The sequence below is a fragment of the Rhipicephalus sanguineus genome, chromosome 9, assembly GCF_013339695.2.
Source record: "Rhipicephalus sanguineus isolate Rsan-2018 chromosome 9, BIME_Rsan_1.4, whole genome shotgun sequence".
Classification (NCBI taxonomy): domain Eukaryota; kingdom Metazoa; phylum Arthropoda; class Arachnida; order Ixodida; family Ixodidae; genus Rhipicephalus; species Rhipicephalus sanguineus.
In genome coordinates this window covers 42,055,412-42,079,077 of record NC_051184.2, presented here as the reverse complement: position 1 = coordinate 42,079,077, position 23,666 = coordinate 42,055,412, and the positions used below count along the sequence as shown (strand labels likewise).

The window sequence follows — 23,666 nt, the reverse complement described above, 5'->3', positions numbered from 1 at the left end:
TGGCAACCAAAATAAATGGTATTCCTTTTCTCCTCTCTCTCTGCACGTTTACCTAACCGTGTTTGGAGCCACTACTAAGAGATCGATATGCGTGCCGTTTACCGGGTCAGTCGAGCAGCTTGATGAGCAGCAGTACGAGCTTGAGCCTGCCCATCGGCGCGTACGGACCATCCACGTTGAACTCAGTGGCCTGATTTGCCAACGCCGGCACCGACGGGAAACATCGTTCGAAGGCCTCCAGCTCTCCGAGCGCCTCGTCCTGGTTTCGAGGAAACACCACCGCGATGGTGTTGCCGGTGGAGCCGAACTGATCGCTCAGCCGCCGCATGAAGGGGTCCAGTTGGCTGCTCGACATGGCGCCGAAGACGGCAGCAGACGTTATCTGCGAGGTAAGAGCGCAATGTGTGGCTCTTGTGTGCTTCTTTTGAAGAAGCCCAAAGCACCATGAACTTTCTAAGTTCGCCGTGACAATATCTCCAACGGTACCGCTTCTCGAAGCGAAAAAGCACGAGTTGTGCGCGTAACGATTTTTTGAAGCAGTTTCTCCCGCAGTCTTTCTAGTTGTCAGTGAACGAAAGATGGAAGGAGGGGGTGGGGGGAGTAGTATCAAGGGCTCGTTTTCTTTAACAGGCTGGCGTCATGTGCTACGTGACGCCAGCTGGCAAAAAAGAAAGGTGTTCCACACTCGCCATCATTGCTCCCAGGTTTGCATGTACATAAATACTCGATAAAGCAAACGGGAAAGCGACTGCCGCTGTAGCTCAATTGGTAGAGCATCGGGCGTGTCATCCGAAGGTTGCAGGTTCGGTCCCTACCTGCGGCAAGTTGATTTTTCCTACACTTTAATTATTTTCAAATTATGTGATAATCACTACACGACAGTTAAAACGTACAAATAATGTCCCTTGTACCTTCCTCAGCTTCATATTGTCGCAGTGCGGGAAGAGAACACGGGACCACGGCGCGACAAGATAGGGTTTGTATTCAGAGCTGTTCGCAAGAGCAGATGCTCCATCCTCGTCTTCCTAAGAGGAAAGGCATTGCTGCTCGTGTTCGCCACTTTATTGTCCTCTCTTTTCATGATGCCATTCATTTAGTCGTGACAGCGTTGTCTGCAGGTTTCGTTAAGATGTCAGTGAGCGTTGTACGATTTTGTCATCTCGTAGTCTTACGCATGCCCGTACCACATATTCCAATCTATGTGTACCTGCACGGTCCTTCTGGTGGCCTCCTCCACGAAGTACGACGTCACCGCGTTGCCCTCGATGTTGGCCTCCGTGACGCGCAGCGACTTGAATACGAGGACGCCGGGAAGCACGTTGCGGAACACGGCGCCACCCTCGCCTCCCACCACCGACGATAGACGGTGTCGGCGGGCCCACGGAAACTGAGGATGGGCCGCCGAGGTGGACGGACCGGGCAGGGCGGCTGCAACGTCCAGCGACGGCGCCGTCTGCGCGTCCTCGACACGTGGTCGCCGCCACCGCTCGCGGCTGTTCGTGCAAGATGGCAAGGACGACGGCCTGCAGTCAGTTCAAATATTCAGCAAAATTTTAAACTGCGCGAAGAAGACAGGACGAAAACAGGAACACGGGAACAGGAACATCTACGCTTCATGTGTGCGTCTGTGTTCCTGTTCTCGTCCTGCCTTCTTCGCGCAGTTAACATTTTCCCGTTTATGTGTGACCTTGTAGTAGAAGAGCTTACACTGAGATGGAATCCCCGGGATCCGCGCATACCGACCCGCCGAAAAAAATAATTCTTGTTCTCGGAAAACAGACTTTTAATGTTGCCTCAGTTTTCTTTTTTTCTGCCTCAGTTTTCTTCTTTCCGACTTTGTCTCTGATGGCAAACAAAAGGCATTCATGAGAAGGTTTATCGAAGATGTTTGCTGGCGATTTTCGCGTGGTCATACTGAAGCGTTCGATGAGTTAAACACCTCGTGATGGCCACAGTGGCAAGAGGAGTTGGCGCTAATAATCTAAACGTTTCTTGCTTGCATATACGGCATGACGGACGGACTGACGAACAAATGGATAAATGGATAGATAGGGCTGTACTCTTCGTTGGTCGGTGGCCCACGCCACCTAGCAGTAAATAGTACGCATTACATATAGTGCAGTACTAACTTATGCAGTGTAAGGCTAAATTTCATTTCTTCCTTGATTTTAGCCACCAGATAACCTCCTCTTAGTTATTTCTGCCCTCTTAAAGTCTATTTTGCCTTCGCTGTTCCTAATCCCCAATACTTTAAAAAATTCGGCTTCATTAGTTTGAGCTGAAGGGTGAAGCGCTTTACAGAAAAGTATCACCTGTCCAGCCATCTCTTCCTCCTCTCAACACGCAACTAGCTCAGCTCTCTTATTCTATCCCTTCGTACTTAGCTCGCGGCGGTACGGTGCGTGACGCGCCCTCTATACCCTATTAAAACTACTGAGCTCCTCCGGACTTTGTGACACACTAAATTTAAGAAAAACTAATTATCGCCCTACTGCACAGTTACATCTTAGTACATTGGCTCGAACAGGCTGCTATTTCGGTGCTCACGGCGTTAACCCTTTGACATGCTGTGTACACAACGGTGTGCACCACTTGTTTTTGCAATTTGTAACGACTAGGGGCTAAGAGAGAGCAAGATACATTGAGCTTTGAATGAAATGAACCTCCTGCATATTAAATGTGTCTTCATTGAACTTCATTTTGCAGTGTACTGTTGTATATGATCAGTACACTGAAGGCACTACACTGTTCGAGGAGTCGTTCGACCTGCCCCTTCCGGCGAGCCACGTCAAAAGTACAATTTTTCTTCGCTCCAAATGGACATAACCGAAAACGAATGTTCACTATATTTCTGGCGTAAGATTTCGTTCCATTAATGCAAAAACGAAGCATGAATGACTTCACAATGAAAAGATATTTCATTACAATTGAATTAGAATTAATTACATTAACACACATAAATTAAAGCATTACGACATTATTTTTGTTGCAATAGAATATCATGTGCCTTGGAATAACGTTGTGTCGACTTGGCGCATTTACAGACAGTTCTTCATAGGTGGCGTCTGAAAGGGTTAACTATAATGACCGTTAATAGCGACTCACCCGAGAACGGCACCATCCGGCGGTTGTTGGCGCATCTGTTCATCGGTCTCTGCGGGCAGTTCTTCCTCTGCTTGGAACAGAAACTCGCCGAAGATGCCCTCGTGGATGACGTCATCTGTGTCGTAGATGGTTCGGACGAGCTCGAGCTTGAAATACACGATGACGGAGTCTGGAGGCAAGAACTCGCGCAGGCGCCCCACAGCTGCGAAAAAAAGAAAAAAAGGAAATTCTGGAGGGGACCCTTATCCTTTACTGGGGTATCTGGTAGAAGCACTCGCACGTCGGCCTTCGTGTGTCCCGATGTATTTCTCGGGTTAACTGCTTCGTCGCACTGCCAAAGAGGATCTTAGAAGCCACGTTGAAAGTAGCCCGTGGTTGAGATCTGTTCCGCCAGGTGCCGCAGCGATCGCAGTTACTCATAAGAAAACCGTCTACTCCTTCAATGAACTAATTCAATTATCAGTATTTATCCTGACAGTAAATATCGATTTCGAACCAGTTTTATTGTTTACAAGAATTTTACAAGAATGACGAAGCTAAAAATTACGCAGTGACCCCGTGAGCGGCGTCTTTGCGGCGTTCGCGTCACAGAAAGATATTTATTATGTGCTGTCGGCCGCAAAAATTTGCGGGATCTGCTTAGAGTGACGAAGCGACGGAAAACTGCATTGCTGCGCCCCTAGCGTCACACGGCGTGGTATTGAGGCTATCAGCTGTGGACGCTATCAGTTCCGGCAACGGCGAGTTAGCGGAGCTAATCGCGGAGGCCACGGCCGATAGCTTCAACACCACGGCTTATGACCGTAGGTGGCGCGGCAATGCAGTTTTTCGTGAGTTACTGTATGATACCTGGTAGCAGAGTTGCGCATCTCTCTTCCAAACGCCGCTAGCAACTATGCGTTGCGGAGAAGCTGACGCTCCGGCCAAGTTTTTTTTTTATTTCTCGACGCCGCCGCTGCAGCGAACTAAATTAACACTAGTCACCGATAGTCACTGTTTATAGCCGGTCTTCGGCACGCCAGCCATGTTAATCGGCGACACAGTAAGCATGTCACCTGCAAAAACGGAGTGCGACTTCACGGCATAGTTCTGGTTGCTAGCCAGACCTCTGCGCAACTCTGCTACCTAAAGGTAGCACATACAGTAACTCTAGTTTTCCGTAAGTTTTCCATATATAGAGTTACTGTATATGCAAACGAGCCATATACAGAAACTCTGGTTTTCGCTTGGCCACGCGTTGCAGATCCCGCCAACTTTTGCGGCCGACATTACGCCAGCCCCTGCCGGCGCCGACGTACACACTTACCTCGCTTGTCTTCGTTCAGGTCGGCGTGATAGGCTAGAAACACCAACGACGGCCGCAGTCCCGCCAGGCGCGCGATGTTTCGGTAGCGAGCGAACTTGGAGCAGAAGATGTCCACGCACACGTGCGAGCTGCCCAGCGCAGAGACGGGGACGGCGCGCTCCCTGTCCTGCGCGAAGGCACCGCGCCGTCTTATAAAGCCGCTTGGTAGTGCTACGAACCCAGTTTCATCGTTCAACCTGTCGTTTGCCTACATGATACATCGTGCATTCTGACGCTCTCTTACTGAGCACAGGGGGAGAAAGACGCTCTGTACTGAGCGCAGGGAGCAAGGCGAGAGGGGGTTGAGGGGGAGGGGGGTGCTGAAACATTTACTAAGGGTGTCCAAAAAAATAGCTCCAGTGGACAGCGTGATATCGAAACCTCAAGCTCGAAGGTATTAACGGCGCATACAAGTTAAGAAAACGGGACAGAAGAATAGGCGAAGAGCTGAACTAAACGTTAACTCTTACTTAGCCCGGTTGGTACATGTCCAAAGAAAACGAGTAACAGTGCAGTGTTTAGTCCATCTCTTTCTTGTCTCGTTGTTCGCGCGGTTACTCCTTTTCCTTGGGCACAGACAAAGAGCGCTCTTTCAACGCTCTTTGCCTACGCTTGTGCTGTACTCGGTTTCCTAATCTTGTACGCGCTGTTAATACATTCCAAGTGTATCCTTACCAACTTGCCCAAGCTTCTACTCTCAAGCTTAACCATTGACCAACAACCGCAGTGATTCTAACAGAATGCACACGAGCTCGCGCGCCTCGTAAGTTACACGTTTGCCGATCAGCACTGGTTCTACGCTGTCAAGAAGTTCCTTGTGTGCCTCGTGTTTGGGCCGACATTGTTTCTCGTCCGTCATGTTCCCTAACGTCCCTTGCTGCTACCTATTAAACAGAACACTTAACCGCGACAACAAGAGCAAATAACGCCAAGAAGAGGCGCACGAACTAGTGATCAGCCACGTAGCACCGAAACTAAACGGACGCATAGGCATATGACACCTTGTCAATCATGAAATACTGCAGTACGCGCCCGTAGTTATACTGTCAGCTTTCTGATTGGCTCCGTATAGAGAAGTGGTGGCGTGCTTGAGCATTGATATCCAAGATTTTTACGCAACTAAAATATTCTAATACTGCACGGGCCCTTCCCGCCGACTGCGTGGAGGACGACCGAGATGGCTGTAGCGCGCGGTATGGTCCGAGCTCTCGTGCGCGCTGTCGGGCTGTCCGGCAGTCAAACCTGATTTCTGTTGCATGGAATGTGATTAAACTTTGGACGTTTTGGTCCCGGCGTCTGTCTTGAGGGTCGTGGAAGCGTCCTAACCCACGTTCCCACACAAGCTACATCAGGTCGGAGCCCCAACTGTCGCCGACTGCATGATGCCAGTACTTGCCTGGAGTCCGAAACGGCACAAAACTTCAGTTATTCATATCAGCAGACTGCTTCACCACCTTCCTCTAGATCAGGTGTCTCAAGCACGCGGGCGGCATGCGGGCTGTGCACCTTTTACTAAGCGGCCCAGCCCGCACATGACTGGACTGCATTCGTCCCATATTTTTCGTGAAGCACCCCACGTGTCCAACATGCTGAGACATAAATGTTCGACGAAAGCTATACTTCAGAATCGCCGCCCAGATTTTGGTGATTCTGGAGATCGGTATCGATAAGTTTCTCGAGTTCTGAGCCCCGATCCCTTTCAGAAATTACCCATATATGAGATATGGGAAGAACCTTCTTTCAAATGGCAACGTTAGCTGACATTTTACTCAATCCCCCCTCCCCCCCCCCCTTTTCCGCTTCAACTTTCTTCACTGTCCCGGCCTAGCTGGACTAAATTTCGTGAGAGCGGCCCGCTAGCTGAGGTGAGCTTGAGATCAATGCTCTATATGAATTCGTACCAGAAACTACGGCGACGCGACTCACCGGCGCGCAGCAGACGGAGACGGAGACCAGCTTTCGGCGCAGCAAGGACAGGGCGACCGACTGCCACAGCCGGTTGACCTCGGCGCATGCGAACAGCTCTTCGGTCTCCAAGTGGTCGAGGACACTCTCCACCAAGAAGTCCTTGGAGGCGAGCGGGCTCTCGTCCATGGCGGGTGCAGCAGCAGTCTGGCGTGGCGCTTCCAGGCGTTCCAGCGAAGCAGAACACGACCGCACCGCAAGAGTAGTTTTCTTCTTCTGCGAACGTGAGCACGAGGGACACTGTGCCACGCGCCCGTTCGCTCGCTTCCTCTTTCACAGTTAACCGAACATCGCACAATGACGCAGCTTGTCTTTAGTGAGAAACAATACCTTACCGAGACGAAAGCCTTAGATGTCTCAGCAAACGCGAAGAGTGACCATCGGCGCCAACGCGAGTGATGCAAAAAAAAAAAAAATCATAACGTGATGACGTCACGACATGGCGTCATCATGATGTCACACATCGACAACATTTGTGGCGCCATTATGACGCCACATAACACGACTCCACATGACGGCGTCGTCGCACGAAATCGTCCCTCGGTCAAAGGTGGACCGATCACGGAGCCAGTGAATAACCAGGTGTGGAGCAGAAAACTTGCAATGATACCGATCTTGAAGGCAGTGCAAAACCACGTTAGGTGCAGACAGCTTTAAAAGGGAAGAGGAGCGAGGGGGTGGGGGAGGGGGAAGGCGTGGATAACCACAATAACTGAAAAAAGAAAGAAAATCGCTTTCGCCTTCGAGTCGTCCTAGGAGGGTGCATAAGAGACCCTGTGTGGTTTCTGCAGGATCATTTTAGCGAATTGAATTGAACCTTTCCCTTATGGCTGTTCACTCTCTGGGAGCTTCCTCGCTAGCCCATTGTAACACGGATGTCCAATAAGCTATTGCGGAGCTTTTAAGTGAACCAAGGGCTTTTTCTTAATTTCTTCACTTTTCTGTTATTCGTTCCTTGTTTTCGTCTATACAACATTTATCAGTTGTAGATGTATTCTATGTTCACCTAAATATCTTAAATCACAATTTCTTGGCCCATCTATTTTAATAGGCGTGAGCCATCTGTAAAGTAAAAGAAATAGTCACAGTTTCACCGCAAGGGCGAAGCAGTAAGTGCGATAGCTACAAATTGTAGTGTTATAAGAAGTGAGGGTGGCAGCTACCTGTTTTGTATCCGATCTCGCGTAACTACAAAACGCTAGTGTAAGAGAATACTGCCGCTCCAGGGAGAGATGCTCTCCGCAGATAGCGCGCGTGCCAGCGATCGTGACAAAAGTTGCTGCTAGCGCGACACCCCCCCCCCCCCTCCGAGTGACGGAGGGCGCATGCGTTTTTTCATGCTCGTTAAAGATGGGCGGGGAGTTCCCTGTCTGCTTCGACAGCAGGCCTCCCGAGCGGGGTGATGTCATCCGATGCGCCCTCCGAGCGACGGAAATGGGCCGGCTCGTTTGATCTCTGCTTCGGCCGCGTTCGTCGCCCCGGCTGGCGCGCTTTTACCCGCGGTAGAACATAATTAGATGCGCGGGGGGGATCTTATCAACTTGGACTTCATACGGGAGGGACATGACGGTGACGGCAAGAACCCGTCGAGACTGTCCATATAATTGCTATCGCAATAAAAGAAAAAAGACTTCGAGGACGCTAAAGTTCCTACCTTTAGAAGCGAAACGCGCTAGCGTTAACGGGCCCTGCTCGCATCGCTTTCGCATTCGCTTGCCATATACTTCGATTGTCGCTGGACACCTACACGGCGCAGGGAACGAAGGTGTCTGCGCGTTAAATTGGCTGCTGTAAACTCTCCTGGGGCCCCTATTGCCTCCGTCCATCGCGCGCTAGTTATTTTTAAATGTTCTGTCGCGAATACCACGCACACTATCGTATTGCCCGTAAAACAGTTGGGATGTTTCCAAAGTCAAAAGAAGACTTAAAGAGCCCCTAAACTACATCTAAAAATACAAAGAACGACCTCTCCTGGCGTTTACCGTCTTTACGGCCCAATTCGCGACGCCAGCACAGTCAGTTCACGTGAAGTCATGAGGAAATAAGTTCTCGATTGGTCCATATACGAGGGATATCGGTTGTGAATTGTCTCCTGCCCTGCTCTCCCACGCACTCACATGCCTCGTTCTGCCTTTGTCTCGCATGGCTATCGTGCGAGATCAGCTGATTTCACTTCGGTTTGTGCGTTTTCAACTGCTCGAGAGGAGATAAAAGCGCGCAGCTGAAAAGCGCGAAATGCTGACATGATCAACGTTTAGTGCTGACATTGTTTACGTGTTTTATGGAGAAATAAGCGGCGAGGAGGAGACAGCGCCTCTAGGACGGGTAGTGAATGTGAGAAAGAAATCATTCTATCGTCTTTGAACTGGGAGTAGTTTAGGGGATCCTTAAATGTATATTAATTAATAATTACCGGGGTTATACGTGGATTAGCTTTGACCACCTGCGGTCATTTAACGTTGGCGTAAATTTAAGTACACGGGTGTTCTTGCATTTCGCTCCCATCGAAAAGCGGCCGCTGTGAGTGGAAATCGAACGCGCGACCTACAGTTCGGTAGCGCGACACCTCATCATGCTAATCTATCGCAATGGGTTGACTCAAATGTGTGCTCAGTGCCGATTTAGTTGCCACGCAGCAGGAACTAATAAGGTAGAGTGTTAATTAGTAAATAAACAATCATTAATGCCAGATGGAAGCGCGTAGGCTGTGCCTGAGCTTATTAATATATACTTAATAGCGCATTACTTTTTTTTTATTACTAGTAGTAGTAGGCGCAGGAGTTGAATGAGGAGGAGCATTTGTAAAGATTTCGGACAGATTATATGTTGTACTTATTGGCGTGAAGGATGGAGCAATTTTAGCGGGACGCACCTGTGCGAGCATAATTTAGGTTTGCTCGTGTCAACCTTTATGTATACTCGTGCGTGCGTTTGTATGTTTGCGTGTATAGAAACCAGGGCCGTAACTAAGGGGGTGTTGAGGGGGTTCTGACACCCCCCGAAATTTTTTCATGCTTCACGTTTTCGGGTGACACTAAAATACTTTCACGCCTTCACAGTGACCACCATTGGCCAAAGTTAGCCGTTCTGCACAGAAACACCCCCCGAAAAAAATTCCTGGGTACGGCCCTGATAGAAACGCGTGCAAAACTGAAAAGTTACAGGCGGGGTAGGGAAGAGAAGGTTGAAAATCCCCAGCCCACCCACTCCTCAGCTGCGCCGATGCGACAGTCATTGCCACCCACAAATGCAAGGAGTACGCCAGCGCTGACATCATCCCTAGAACCGCGCGCTATCAACACGTACGGGCCGCGGCGAGCGCTGCGCGCGGCTCTTATCTACACATCGTTGACTTCCGTGTAAGTGGCCTCATCCACAGAGAGTAGCTGACTCCAGCGGTGCGAGTGTGCAGGGTGTCTCAAGGCGGGTGTGGCAGCCGCGGTACCAGAACCGTGGTGACGCCCTCTCGAAGACATCGACCGCCTTTCCCGTGCGAGCGCATCCCGTCAAGCGGCGCCGGTACGTCTCTGCAGCTCACAGTTACGACTACGTATGTGCATCTATACAGCCTCGCTTTGAAACACCGCGGAATACGAAAAACATACGGAACGACCGCGAGCTTACTATGTGTGTGCTGCCATGCCATTGCTTCGTTCGGTGTATAAGTTAACTATATCTTTCAACGACACTTCACGTGTAGCAGCGTTTTTTTTTTTTTTTCAGAGCCAAACAGGCGAAGCAATAAGGAACGAGAGAGACGCGCGAGCTGCGTGCATTCTTAAGCGTGGTACCTAAGGTGCTATGACGTAGTATACATTACTCAAGGATTGAAACGCGAAAACTTAAGGCTGATACATGCACGCGCTTTTGTTTCAGGCGTCTACAGTTTGTATCACATATATAGACGTAAAAAGCCGGTTTTTTCTCCACAGCTGCCATCCAGTAAATCCTCTGTGCCTCTCTGGCTTTTCTTTTAACGCTCTTTGTTGCCTTGCTCTGAGGGGGCGACACCTGGCAGTGATTGCGAGGTCTTGCGTGGTGTACCCAAGAGCATGCGCGGCCTAAGACATGCAGACCCGCTTTGCGTGAGTTGTAACGTTGAAAAATGTAACGTTACAATAGCGAGTTTTAGTATAGCGGGAAACGCTTACGTTAGCGTTAGCGTGCGTCTCAACGCTAACGCTAAAACAGAACGCGCTGCGTGCCAACTGGTGGTCTTTTAGTACAGCGGAAGGCATTCCCGCTAACGCTAACGCAAGCACATACGGCGCCATCTAGACATAAAAACACTAAATGCACTGTAGAATCCACAAAAGCGCCACCAAGTCGAGCTGATCCAAAGTCACCACTGTTGCGTCTCCATGTTGCGTTTGCAGAAGTGTTGAGTTCTGACACACTGGTTTCTGTCGACATGCCGCGTTCGAGAACTCGTCAAGACCCCTATTACTTGGCCTTTTTAAGCTGGGACGCATCACGCGTCACATTCATGCACTGCCGCTAAAGGCATGAAGGGAAACGACGCTTGACATGTATCTGCTTGACTTGTGGCCGTATCTTGGAAAGAGGCGACTAAAGACAGCGTCGCCATCTCTGCGCTGCTACAGAAAACATGAGCGAACCTTGCAAACAAATATTGCTAAGCCTTCTGCAGCGCAAATTTACTTTGTATCTCAAAAACGGAGCTATTTTATCGGCGGTACACGGTTGGCGAAGCCTCATTACTCAAATCTAAATCAAACACGAACTTTATTAGGGAATGAATAGGTTTAATAATGCAGGACGACGGCTACAAAGATTCGAAGTGGACGGCTCTCGCTTCAACAGGCACCGCCATCTTGCCTTACGTACGGGATCTCTTGCGTGCGTTAGCGTTGAACGCTATATTCCAGAAATAGCGTTCGTACGTAAGAGCTCGGGCTACGTTTACGTTCTGCTCATGCGCGGTTAGGAGCACGCAACGCTAACGCTAACGCTAAATCCTTGCGTTTGCTGTTTTCCGCTATACTAAAACTCGCTAATGAAAAATGTAATGTAAAACACATACAGCGCTGTGTATGTGTGCTTCCTTTCATATTCTGTCCCGTCTCGGCGCGCAGCTCCACGCGATAATAGCGCCTACGCACTTCACGTGCACCGAGTAAAAACGAAACAAGTCCAAATCTCCCGAATTTTTTTCAATGTTGCATGCGTATAAAGTACACATACAAACGCACGCACGAGCATACAAAGTATGGTAGAACCCCCACCTCCCCCGTTTCGGAAAAAAATTTCTGGCTACACCCCTGAAGTTCAGCATACCCTGTAAGCCACCCTACACTAGGTAAAGTGATGGGGGAGTTTTGAAGTACAAAAGAAGTGGTATACACTAAAGACAGATATCGGAGAACGAAAGCATTTACCTGAACATTAATTAGTTCGTGCCGTGGATTTGTTGCCGAAAAGTATAGTTAGTATATATACCATTTTACAGCGAAAGCTGTTATCAGATCACAACGGTAGTCATGTAGTTGTCCGCCGTCGCCACCGGTGTCCTTAACCACTATCGCGCGAAATAAGAAAAAAATAAAAAGATGACTAGGATCGAGTGGCATTGAAACCCGGGCCCTCTGCGAGACAGTCGAGTATTCTACACAGAGCTACGCTGGTACTTGAAACTCCTTTGCAAAAAGACCCTATACAGGCGTCATGTCGGGCAAGGAATCGCGTTAACATGTGTAATAGAGCGTGGCAGAAGAGTAAAATAACAACCAGGCGTAAAACAATGCTAATTGCGCAACGAGTGTGTGGTTTAGTTTCGCGCCCACTACGATGTGATTGTAGACGTCGCGGGCGTCGTTTGCGTGATAATTTTGCGTATTCACGAGTAAACAGAAACAAAGGCACGTCTACAATACGGACTTGTATATTTTAAACAAAAACGTTGCGAGGCGAACGAGGCAGCAGCGACAAGGCAAGGTCGGTAAGGGGTCTAATCAGGTCAGCACAACGGGGATGTGCTGCGCGCTCCACGCAGGCCTGGCGTTTTTTGTTTTGTTTTTAATCATCTGAAAATACATTAGAAGCCTAAAAAACACGCACTTTTGGACATTCCCTAATAGACAATGAATTCTCCGATGGATCTAAGAAAGACAGGTGCACGATGTCGAGAACTTTTGCGTCGTTCTTATTAATACAGATCATTTCAATGCTGCTTTTTCCAAAGAGCAAATTTCTGTATGACAGGGGCGTAGCCAAGGGGGGGAGGGGTTGGGGGGGTTCAACCCCCCCCCGAAATTTTTCAGTTTTGCTTGCGTATATAGGCACGCACACATACAAACGCACGCACGAACATACATAAAGTATGGTTGAACCACCCCCGAAAAAAATTTCTGGCTACGCCCCTGCTGTATGACATTCTGCCGCTAGTGAAAACAACAAACACAAGAAAGACACGAACACGACAACATGGGCGGCACTTCCAACTGATTTATTTCGAGCGTGAAACAGGGAGTGCATATACATGTGACACCCACCCGGCGGTCTTTTGCAAAGACAAGAACTTGATAATTTTAGAAGCTGACAAGGATTCACGCTTCGTCATCCTTTCTCGGGCCACATTCTGTGATAAAGCCTCTAAGGCATTGGGAAAGAACTTTTTAGCTGTTAGGAAGTCAGACTCAAGAATTAAAGGAAGGCCATTAGATTGTGTAAAGACTTTAAACTTCCGAAGCTTTATATAGATATCACTAACGCGAAAAAGTCTACACTGAATGTGTTTTTCACTGTTAAAACACACAAGCCTGATGTGCCATTTAGAACGATAGTCAGTGATAGAGGCACGTGGCAACTACGTGTTAGCCAATACTTGTTAAAGGCACCTAATTCGTTAAACATAAATAACCCTTTTATGACGAGCAATTAGCATGAGGTCGTTCAATTCCTTCAGGACAGCCACAGCATAGGTACTGCCTTCTCTATTGATATCGAGGATCTCTTTTACTCGATACCTCACAATGAACTTTTTGCAGCTGTTACGTCATGCATTGAAAAAAACGGAACCATCCTCTTCCAAAACACAGAGGGTGTCACGGTGGATAATTTTTTGGCGCTTTTAGAGTTTTACCTAAAGAGCACTTTTATTATTTTTTACAAAGGGTTGTACCTGCAAAGACGCGGCATTTGCATCGGCTCACGTAGAGCACTGGTATTGTGTAACATTTTCCTAGCTAGTGTCGATCGCCAGCTTGCCGATGTTTTTGAGCAACACCACGGTCTCCGTATTTTAAAGGTTTTCAAATATGTGGATGATTTTTCAATAGTTTTTAACCGACTTGGTTTACCGGACCGTTACGACGATGTTTTAAACCTTTTTAGACTGCATGGAAAAGGACTTCCTTTCACCCATGAAGTACCACTCCTGAATTCATTACAGTTTTGGACTAGTGCTTATTTTTCATAATGGTCATGTTTGCTGGCAGTACTCGCCTCGTGCAAATAAGGGGTTGGTGCCGTTCGATTCGGCCACCTCAAAGTTGATAAACCGTGGTGTTGCTATGCTCTGACTGGATTCCGCGCTGAAAAAATCATGCCTTCACAAGATGCAGGCGGCCTTTGACATACAGGTAGTGATGCAGAACTATCGGAAAATTGACTATCGATAGTATCGATAGTTTCTTTGAAACTATCGATAGTGTAAACAGACTATCGATAGTGCTACTATCGACAAACTATCGATAGTGCAAGCGGTAGTATCATCGTTAATATTACTATAGCGATATTACTGCCACGCGTGTTCATTGCTTTGTTTTGTTCAAACAAAGCATTGCCATGCTTTGTTTTGACGTATTCGAGTTTCACCCACAAAGACTGTTAGCAACGTTTGACGCAGACCGCGCCGTAATCTTTGAGAAGCTTCACAATTGCTTGAGATCATTCTGTTAGGATTACGCGCCGGACAAGAATAGTCAAGTTTATTCGAGAGCTTACGCGAGCATCAGCATAACGCTGGAAGGTTTGATGACCGATGTATAAAAGACAACGCGTTCCATCGATGATCAGATTACTCAACGGCTGACGACTGCTCCCGCCGCTATCAGTGCGCAGCATGTATCGCTTGTATTTTGAGTTTTGATTTTCTGGGCACAAGCTCGCCCAAATAAAGATTTCCTTATTTCCCAGTCTTGCTGCAGCATTTTTCACCGTCACAACCACGTGACAATACTATCGATAGTGGTGTGAATAATGATGCGGTTGTTGGCCGGCTATATTGCCAAAATAGTTGCGACAGCCTACTACCAGCTTCGCATAATTTAAGAGCATTTTTTGGCAGAGAAATTATTTCAGCAGTGAAAATGGCGGAAAATATCCATCAATAAATTCGTATCCGAAAGCAACCAGTTACACTTAACAATTATCTTCATGATATTTTTCTTATTTTGAAATCCTAAAATGCAATATCAATTTGAAGCCGCGCAGTCCCACCAAATGTAACGTCTTCCTATCCGCTACAGCTGAACAGTTTGACTTTATGATCATGTGTCTGCAAAGCACTCTGGTTAAGAACACAAGCATGTCAACTTTCTTGCCCTTCAGCCTGCTCCTCCGGCTCCACTATGTGCCACGCGCGCGGGGAACCAAGTTTATTGTGCACTGAGTCCGCGCTGTTGATTTTATACTATCGGTAGTACCATCGATTTTTTTACTACCGATAGCGCTATCGATAGTATTTTTCACCATCGATAGTTCGATAGTGAGTCAGCTATCGATAGTATCGATAGTACCATCGATAGTTCTGCATCACTACATACAGGTCAGGTGCCGCCTTATTATGGCAGGCTTCCTAGGTTCGTTATTAGCGTCAATGCTGGAGACGCTCCTTCAGAAGATTAAAGGTAGCAAGAAACCGACGGTGGCAAGCACGGCTATATGAGGCCCGTAAGACCTGCGGTGGTTCCTTATATCTACAAGGTAACACACAACCTCAAAAAGGTGGCAGGCAGGTATGATGTTCCTCTGGTTTTCTCAGCCCCTGTGAAGCGGTCTCAGCTCTGCCCTCGCACCTCCGCTGAGATAACCGCAGGTTGTGGTGTAAAACACGCTACTGCCTACACCAAATGTGAGACAGGAGTGGTATATCAAATCCCACTGACGTGCGGCAAGTGTTATGTTGGACAGACTGGCCGCTGTCTAAATATACGAGCCAGGGAACATGCCCGAAATCTAAAGAAACAAAATGAACTGCGCATCTTCCTGCGCAGTGTAAGGCCTGCAAATGTGAACCTCGATTTCATGAGGTCAGGATTCTTGGTAAGAGCAAGCATCAGACGGCACGTGAATTATTAGAAACCTTTTACATTAATAAGTTAGGTGATGAATGTATCAGTGTCACGTCGATACCGCTGCGGTCGTCAGAGATTAGATTGTTTTCTGGATATGTTAGGCAATGTTGTCGGCTATTCTGCGCATGTGTGTGTCACATGTATATGTACGCCCTGTCTCATGCTTGAAATAAATCACTTGGAAGTGCCACCCATGTTGTCGTGTTCGTGTCTTTCTTGTGTGTGTTGTTTTCACTAGCGGCAGAATGTCATGCAGTAAGCAATACCAACTAGGCCAAGAAGAAGTTCTCCTCAAGCAAATTTCTAGGCACACCTCCCGGCGTTTGCTGGTTGCTATCGAGAAACTGCAGCAACTGAAAGCGCTTGGTCATGGTATTTTTAAAGCGGCACGCTAACCTCTTTGTTTGTTTCAAAGAATTGTTTCAGGCGGTTGGTATCACTGGTGGCAGCGCGAATCAGACAGAGGAACGTCGACTTATCTTTCATATGCCCTCCGTATCTATTTTGTGCTCTCACCGGCATAGAAAATATTCTCCATTGTGAAGTTATCGCAACTCTTCGTTTCCACAAATGGCCAGATAGCGAGATTTGCATGTCGGTTCCTGTTTTTTTTTTTCTATTCGAGTTGGCAGTGCGACAAGAGAGGTAGTGTACTGGAATCTGTTTCACACATCAAGTGCAACGCTGTGGAAGCTATGCAAGAAGTTCGGTCTGCAGAATATGTAGCTCCGCGCGTCTCGTATTTGGCTTTCGTCGTTGTAAACGCTCGCGCGAGCCGAGCACAATTCTACGCGCGATGCGTCGCGACGGGCTGCAAATGAAATAACAAAAAATTCGGCAGATCCCACGCACTATGGGAATCGATGTAATGCGAAGCAGCCAGCAAAGAGCTGCATACATCGTCTTTTTTGTCTTTGAGTCAAATGAAACCATTCATGCAATGGCATCTAGTCCACCATATATCGCATGTTTGCCATGCACGCATGCATGTACAATCTAGTGTACACCATGCCAATGAAACGCATATTCTGGTATATAAATGCATGACCTGTCGTTTATGTTCATCACGCACTCGTGTCATGCCATACCAATTTTGGTATATATCACGTTAACAAAACGGCCGGAAGTGCACCATGACAGTGGCATGTAAATCATACCGTACATGACATGCATAACATGATTCGCATGTTAAGACCTCTCATTTATGTTCGTCATACAGTCACATCGCGCAATACCAATTTTGGTGTATATCAAAGGAACGAAATGGCCGCGAGTGCACCATGAGTAGAGCATGTAAATCATGCCATACATGACATGAATATTATGATTTTTCATATTACCACCTGTCACTAATGTTCATCATACAGTCTCATCGCGCAATACCAGTTTTGGTGTATATCAAGCTATCGAAACGGCCGCGAATGCACCATGAGCGTGGCATGTAAGTCATGACATACACGGCATGCATGTCATAGTTTTCATGTTATCACCTGTTATTCATGTTCTTCATACAGTCACATAGCGCAATACCAATTTTGGTGCATATCAATCTAGCGAAACGGCCACGAGTGCGCCATGAGCATGGAATGTAAATCATGTCGTACATTTCATGCATATGTCATGATTATCATGTTACCACCTTTATTTACGTTCGTCATACAGTGGCGTCGCGCAATACCAATTTTGGTGTATACCAAGCTAGCGGAACGGCCGGGAATGCACAATGAGCGCGGCATGTAAATCATGGCATACATAACCTGCATGTCATGATTTCCATGTTACCACCTCTCATTTACGTTCGTCATGCAGTCGCGTCGCGCAATACCAATTTTGGTGTATGTCAAGCAAGCGAAACGGCATGAGTGCGTCATGAGCTTGACATGTAAATCATGTCGTGCATGTCATGCATGTCATGATTTTCATGTTACCACGTCTCATTTACCTTCGTCATGCAGTCGCTTCGCGCAATACCAATTTTGGTGTACATCGAGCTAGCGAAGCGGCCGCGAATGCATCATGAGCGTGGCAATTAAGTAATGATATACATGACATGCATGTCATGGTTTTCATCTTACCAACTGTCATTCATGTTCTTCATACAGTCACATCGCGCAATACCAATTTTGGTGTATATCAATCTACTGAAACTGCCGCTAGCGCATCATGAGCGTGGCATGTAAATCAGGTCGTACATGACTTGCATGTCATGATTTTCATGCTACCACGTCTCACTTACGTTCGTCATACTGTCGTGTCGCGTAACACCAATTTTGGTGTATATCACGCAAGCGAAACGGACGCGAATGCACCATGAGCGTGGCATGTAAATCATGACATAATGTCATGGATATCATGGTTTTGATGCTACCACCTGTTATTCATGTTCTTCATAAGGTCACATCGCACAGTACCAATTTTGGTGTATATCAATCTAGCGAAACGGCCGCGAGTGCGCCATGAGCGTATCATGTAAATCATGTCATACCTGACATGCATATCATGATTTTCATGTTAGCACGTGTCAGTTATGTTCGTCATACAGAAATGTCTCGTCATACCAGTTTTCGTATGTATCCCTTCATTTAAACGGCCGCGAGCGCCCCGAGACCATGTCATGTAAATCATGCTGCACATGACATGCGCGTCATGATTTGCATGTTAGGACCTGTCATTATGTTCGTCATGAACTCTTGTCACGCCGTACCAATTTTGGTATATATGAAATTAACAGAACGGTCGCAAGAGCCCAAAGGCCGTGGAATGTAAATCATGCTGTTCATGACATGCGTGTCATGATTTTCATGATTTGACCTGTCATTTATGTTCGTGATAAGGCCATGTTATGACACACCAGTTTTGGTACACATCCGATTAACGGAACGGCCAGGGAGCCCAAAGGCCGTGGAATGTAAATCATGCTGTTCATGACATGCGTGTCATGATTTTCATGATTTGACCTGTCATTTATGTTCGTGGTAAGGCCATGTTATGACACACCAGTTTTGGTACACATTCGATTAACGGAACGGCCAGGGAGCTCAAAGGCCGTGGAATGTAAATCATGCTGTTCATGACATGCGTGTCATGATTTTCATGATATGACCTATCATTTATGTTCGTAATAAGGCCATGTTATGACACACCAATTTTGGTATACATCCAATTGACGAAACGGCCAGGAGAGCACAAAGTCGTAGGCGGCTAGATAGATAGATAGATAGATAGATAGATAGATAGATAGATAGATAGATAGATAGATAGATAGATAGATAGATAGATAGATAGATAGATAGATAGATAGATAGATAGATAGATAGATAGATACGCTCAAAGTCGCAGAAGTTCGCTAAGAAATGCTTCGCATTTAAAAGCGAAAGCAGATAGACGCTAAGCGATCCAGCCTCATAATAACAGACGTATAACTGCGTTTGTTTGTTTGTTTGTTTGTTTGTTTGTTTGTTTGTTTGCTTGTAAGGCCCAAAACATCTTCAATTACGAACGCATCCACTGCAAAAAGCCTCGCTAACCTTTACAGCGTTGCACCTGACCATGAAACGGAGTATGGGCATGCTGTCTGCCCCATACGTTTACTAAGTCTGTCCCTTACGTTTATTCAGTGGGACCTGTCCCGTCATTGTTAATAAAGAGCAGGATTACTGCCACACTGGTTTTTGACCATAACTGCGGCCGAAAGCCCCCGCTATCGCATTCCAAGAACTGTTTACTTCCCATCGTTACCCCTAGAAAGCCGGGCACCAAGGTCAGGCCATTGTGATAAGCACGTCAACGCTTCATTTGAATTTTTGCTTCATCCATTGTCTCTCTTGACTCATCGACTCAACCAACCGGGAGGGGGGGGGGAGCTGCGATGATGCTTTGCCACCCCCCTCCTCCGAATGGGAAACCCTGCGCACGGCTATACGGTAGCTCCTAATATCGGCGGGGGGGGGGGGGGGGGGGTCAACGAAGCCGCTCTGCGATGCGGACGCACACAAGGCAAACTCAGGCGCGATCGCACCGTCTGCTACGTTGTCTACTCCCCGCCACGGTGATCTAGTGGTTATGGTGCTCCACTGCTGACCCGCAGGTCGCGGGATCGAATCCCGGCCGCGGCGGCCGCGTTTTAAATGGAGGCGAAAACGCTTGAGGCCCGTGCACTTAGATTTAGGTGAACGTTAAAGAACACCCAGGTGGTCGAAACTTCCGTAGTCTCTCCACTACGGCATCTCTCATAATCAAATGGTGGTTTTGGGACGTTAAACTCCAAAAATTATTATGATCATTAGCTACGCTGCCTACTTTAAAAGTTGCATAACCCTGTCAGCGTAATTCACGTGACCACACGTTTAGAAAACTTGTGCGAAGCTGATCGTCGTATCGCTGATCTCAGTGATTCTCGACGATATTAGACATCAGCGTATCGTGTACGCTCGCACGCTATTATTGAAAAGAAAAAAAATTCAACTATACACAGCGGTATAGGGTGGTGAACCACGCTACCCGCTCCTTTTGAAACGCGTTCTTCCTAGCGGTGCGCGGTATAGTAAACTGGCTCACTTTCCTTAGGCTGTTGGCCGCCACGGTGCTGTAGTGGTTACGGTGCTCGACTGCTGACCTAAAAGTCGCGGGATCGAATCGCGGCCGCGGTGGCCGCATTTCGATGGAGGAGGAATTTTAGAGGCCCGTGTACCTAGATTTAGGTGCCTGTTAAAGAAAACCAGATGGTCAAAATTTCTCGAGCCCTCCACTACGGCGTCCCTCATCACATCGTGGTTTTGGGACGTAATAACGACAACAGTCAATCTTTGGACAGTTTTTTCAGCAGCGTCTCGTTTGGCGTCTCTCAGCTGGGTGCGCCACAATATGTTTCAGAAAATAAAAAGCTTAGTTGCGTTTTTTTTTGTGTGTGTGTGTGTGTGTGTGTGTGTGTGTGTGTGTGTGTGTGTGTGTGTGTGTGTGTGTGTTGGCTCATCGTATCGCACGCTAGAACGGAGAGTACTGCCAACTCGGCCCTTTATCAGTCGGCGCGAGTAGCGAGCCACTCGGAACAACGTCGAGTGCTTTGCCGATGTGGTAACTGCGTGCGAGGCTGAGTCACTGGCGGCTAGACAGCAGAACGACTGGCATCGGGGTCGACGTGTGACGCATAGGCATCGCGAGGTCGCCACCCCTGCGTCTTTGCTCGTTAGTGCGTGCGTGCGCTGTTGGGTAACGGGTGTCTCAGCTTGCGGCTGCATCTGCGCAGAGCTGATAAACGGAGCGGACAAGGCGACGGTGAGTTAAGGCAAATTTATATACATATAAACAGAGCCGTTACATATTCGGCACTGGGGCCGACAGCTTATGGGGCTCGCACTGAGGTGCGACGACGACCCGGGATTTCTTCGCTCGCTGTTCCCCCTCCCCGTGCAGCTTGGCTCTTTTATAGCCCTGGCCGATTCATTGCATCAGCCAGTTCGAAGCCTCCAATCAGGAACCGCCGTTGGTCGCTGGCTGGAATCGGATCCGTGGATGAGAGGGATTGCCGCATGTTGCGTGAGAAATTGCCGTCGGTTGCGTCAGACGCATCGCAGGAATTGCCGGGGGTTGCATGAGACTCCCGCTTTAGTTGGCACACGTTTGCATCAGGCACGTTGGTTGCATCAGACAGTCTATCGATGTTGACACCACTTGCGTCAGACGTTCTACCAGCTTGAATGCCTTGCCAAAGCAAGGAAGTTTGGGTTGGGAGCCCTGGCATAACAGCGCGTGCGTTCACGACCAGGATATTGGGACGTGCGCACGTAGCGCCATCCCTCGTCGGTGGCAACGGCACCCTGCCGTAACTGAATGGGAAATAGGCAAGCGAAAAATCCCATCTGACGAAAAGAACTAGCTATAAAAAGGACTCCATGTTCAATTAAGGAGATACTGGGGCCCACTGGAACATTGTAGTAATATTACAGTATCGCACTTAAAAGCGCGTGGTTTCCCAGAACATTTGAAATTTTACAATGGGGTCCAATGTGTTTTTGATGGGCGGTGTTCAAATGTCGTGAGAAAACACGCGATTCGTATAGTGCGATACTGTAATTTTATATACTAGAATGCACCAGTGGGTCTATGCTGCATAGAACCGGGAGTCCTTCTTGATAGCTTTTTGTGATGTCCGATATGATCTCTCTCTTTTTTCACCTATTTCCCATTCAATTACAGCAGGTCACCGTTTCCGCCGCTGGGAGATGAGGCCACGTACAGTCGTCTTCAAATCCTTGTAATGTGTGGATGTGTACGCACTTCATCAAGTGAAATGACAAAGATATTGCCCCGCCACGGTGGTCTAGTGGTTATGGCACTCGGCTGCTGACCCGAAGGTCGCGGGATCGAATCCCGGCCGCGGCGGCTGCATTTTCGATGGAGGCGAAAATCTCTGAGGCCCGTGTGCTTAGATTTGGATGCACGTGAAAGAACCCCAGATGGTCGAAATTTCCGGTGCCCTCCCCTACGGCCTCTCTCATAATCATATCGTGGTTTTGGGACGTTAAACCCCAGATATTATTATTATTAATGACAAAGATATCGAACTCAATAGCGCGATATTAGGCGCGCTGTCAAAGACACACGTCCCTGAGAGTGTTTCTTGTGTAGTCGTTTTGTGTATCACGACTCATTGCCGTTCATACGTTCATTTTCGACCATACAACACAAATAATTAGAACCAAGAGACAAGCAAGCGAAGGAAAGTATAGGGGGTGTTATTCGTAGTTTTATGATGTAAATATGAAGAAAGTAAAGTGGACGAATAGATAACTTTCCACCGGCAGGGACCGAGCCTGCGACCTTCGAATAACGCGTTCCGATGCTTTACCACTGAGATACGGCGGCGGTGATCCTCCCGTCTACATTATGGGGTATATATGTGCATTTAAACCTAGGAGTGTTAATCAGCGCCGCTGGTAGCCGTTGCGGCGAGGATGACTACCAGTACCCTCACGGCTACCAGCGGCAGTGACTAAAACTCCTAGGTTTAAATGCACATATACCGAGTGTCCCAGATATCTTTAGCCAAGGGTTAAAAAATAAAATATTAGAGGCAGGCGAGTGAAATCAGTAGCAAATTACTGACAGTCACCTTGCGCACTACAGACAATTCTTTGTTTGGTAAATAACTAATATGTTAATTAGGATTTTTTAACTATATTGTTAAATATTGACTTTAGGCAAGACAAGCGACTTGCAAAGTTCGAGAGCGTCTTGGGAAACCCCAATTGTATTATTTGCGATAAAGAAAGTCTCACGTATACCATTTTCTCCAAGCTGCAACGAAAGCCCGCGAAATACAAAAAGAACCACATGACTAGCGCACTCGCGCGCAGCTAAAATGCTGCCCTCAGCCGTGGCTTGAGCGAACGAAATCAGCTGCGGTCGGGACTTGCCGGCTCCGTTGCAGCGGTAGGCCGATAAGTGGGCGGTCGTTTGGCTTGGCCCAGTTCCATTCACCACGGGCACCTTGCCCGACGTTAACGCGTCCTTGCAAGTGGAGCCCACCATGAATTCACTGTAGTTGCTGTTGCTCGTCGCGAACTCTTGTTGGAGCACGCCACGCGGGTTCCTCGCGCGTCTGCAGAATCTTGTTCCCCGACGCCATCATGTGATTGCTGAGAGAGTGTAAGGGGGAGAGGCCACAGCGTCTTACCCAGCCCCTTACACAGGCCCGAACGCGCTAGCGTGTGCCAGCACACGTGGTTTTGTCTGCGTTACGCCAAGCTAGGACAGCATACGGCAGCCCGGGCCCCTAAAGTGCTCTGCACGTATCATCATCGAGGCGGTCGAAGAACAAGAGGAAGAAGACTTCTCGCGCGCTCAGATGGCTATGCTAAGTGGTAGAAAGCGGACGGTCGCCAATGGAACTACGGACACAGCCCAGCGCAAAAGCTGCTTCGCATCTAAAAAGC

The 23,666-nt window shown here is 47.9% G+C and overlaps 1 protein-coding gene across 1 annotated transcript; it reads right to left on the bottom strand.

Moving 5' to 3' along the window:
* Positions 1-106: 106 nt before the first annotated feature.
* Positions 107-6,553, bottom strand: LOC119405472 (uncharacterized). The gene is made up of 5 exons (XM_037672305.2): positions 6,377-6,553; positions 4,412-4,577; positions 3,106-3,307; positions 1,208-1,493; positions 107-382 (listed from the first exon to the last, which is right to left on the bottom strand). Exons 1-5 carry the CDS (start codon positions 6,542-6,544, stop codon positions 107-109), a joined length of 1,098 nt encoding a protein of 365 aa, XP_037528233.2. The 5' UTR covers positions 6,545-6,553.
* Between the last annotated feature and the right edge of the window lie 17,113 nt (positions 6,554-23,666).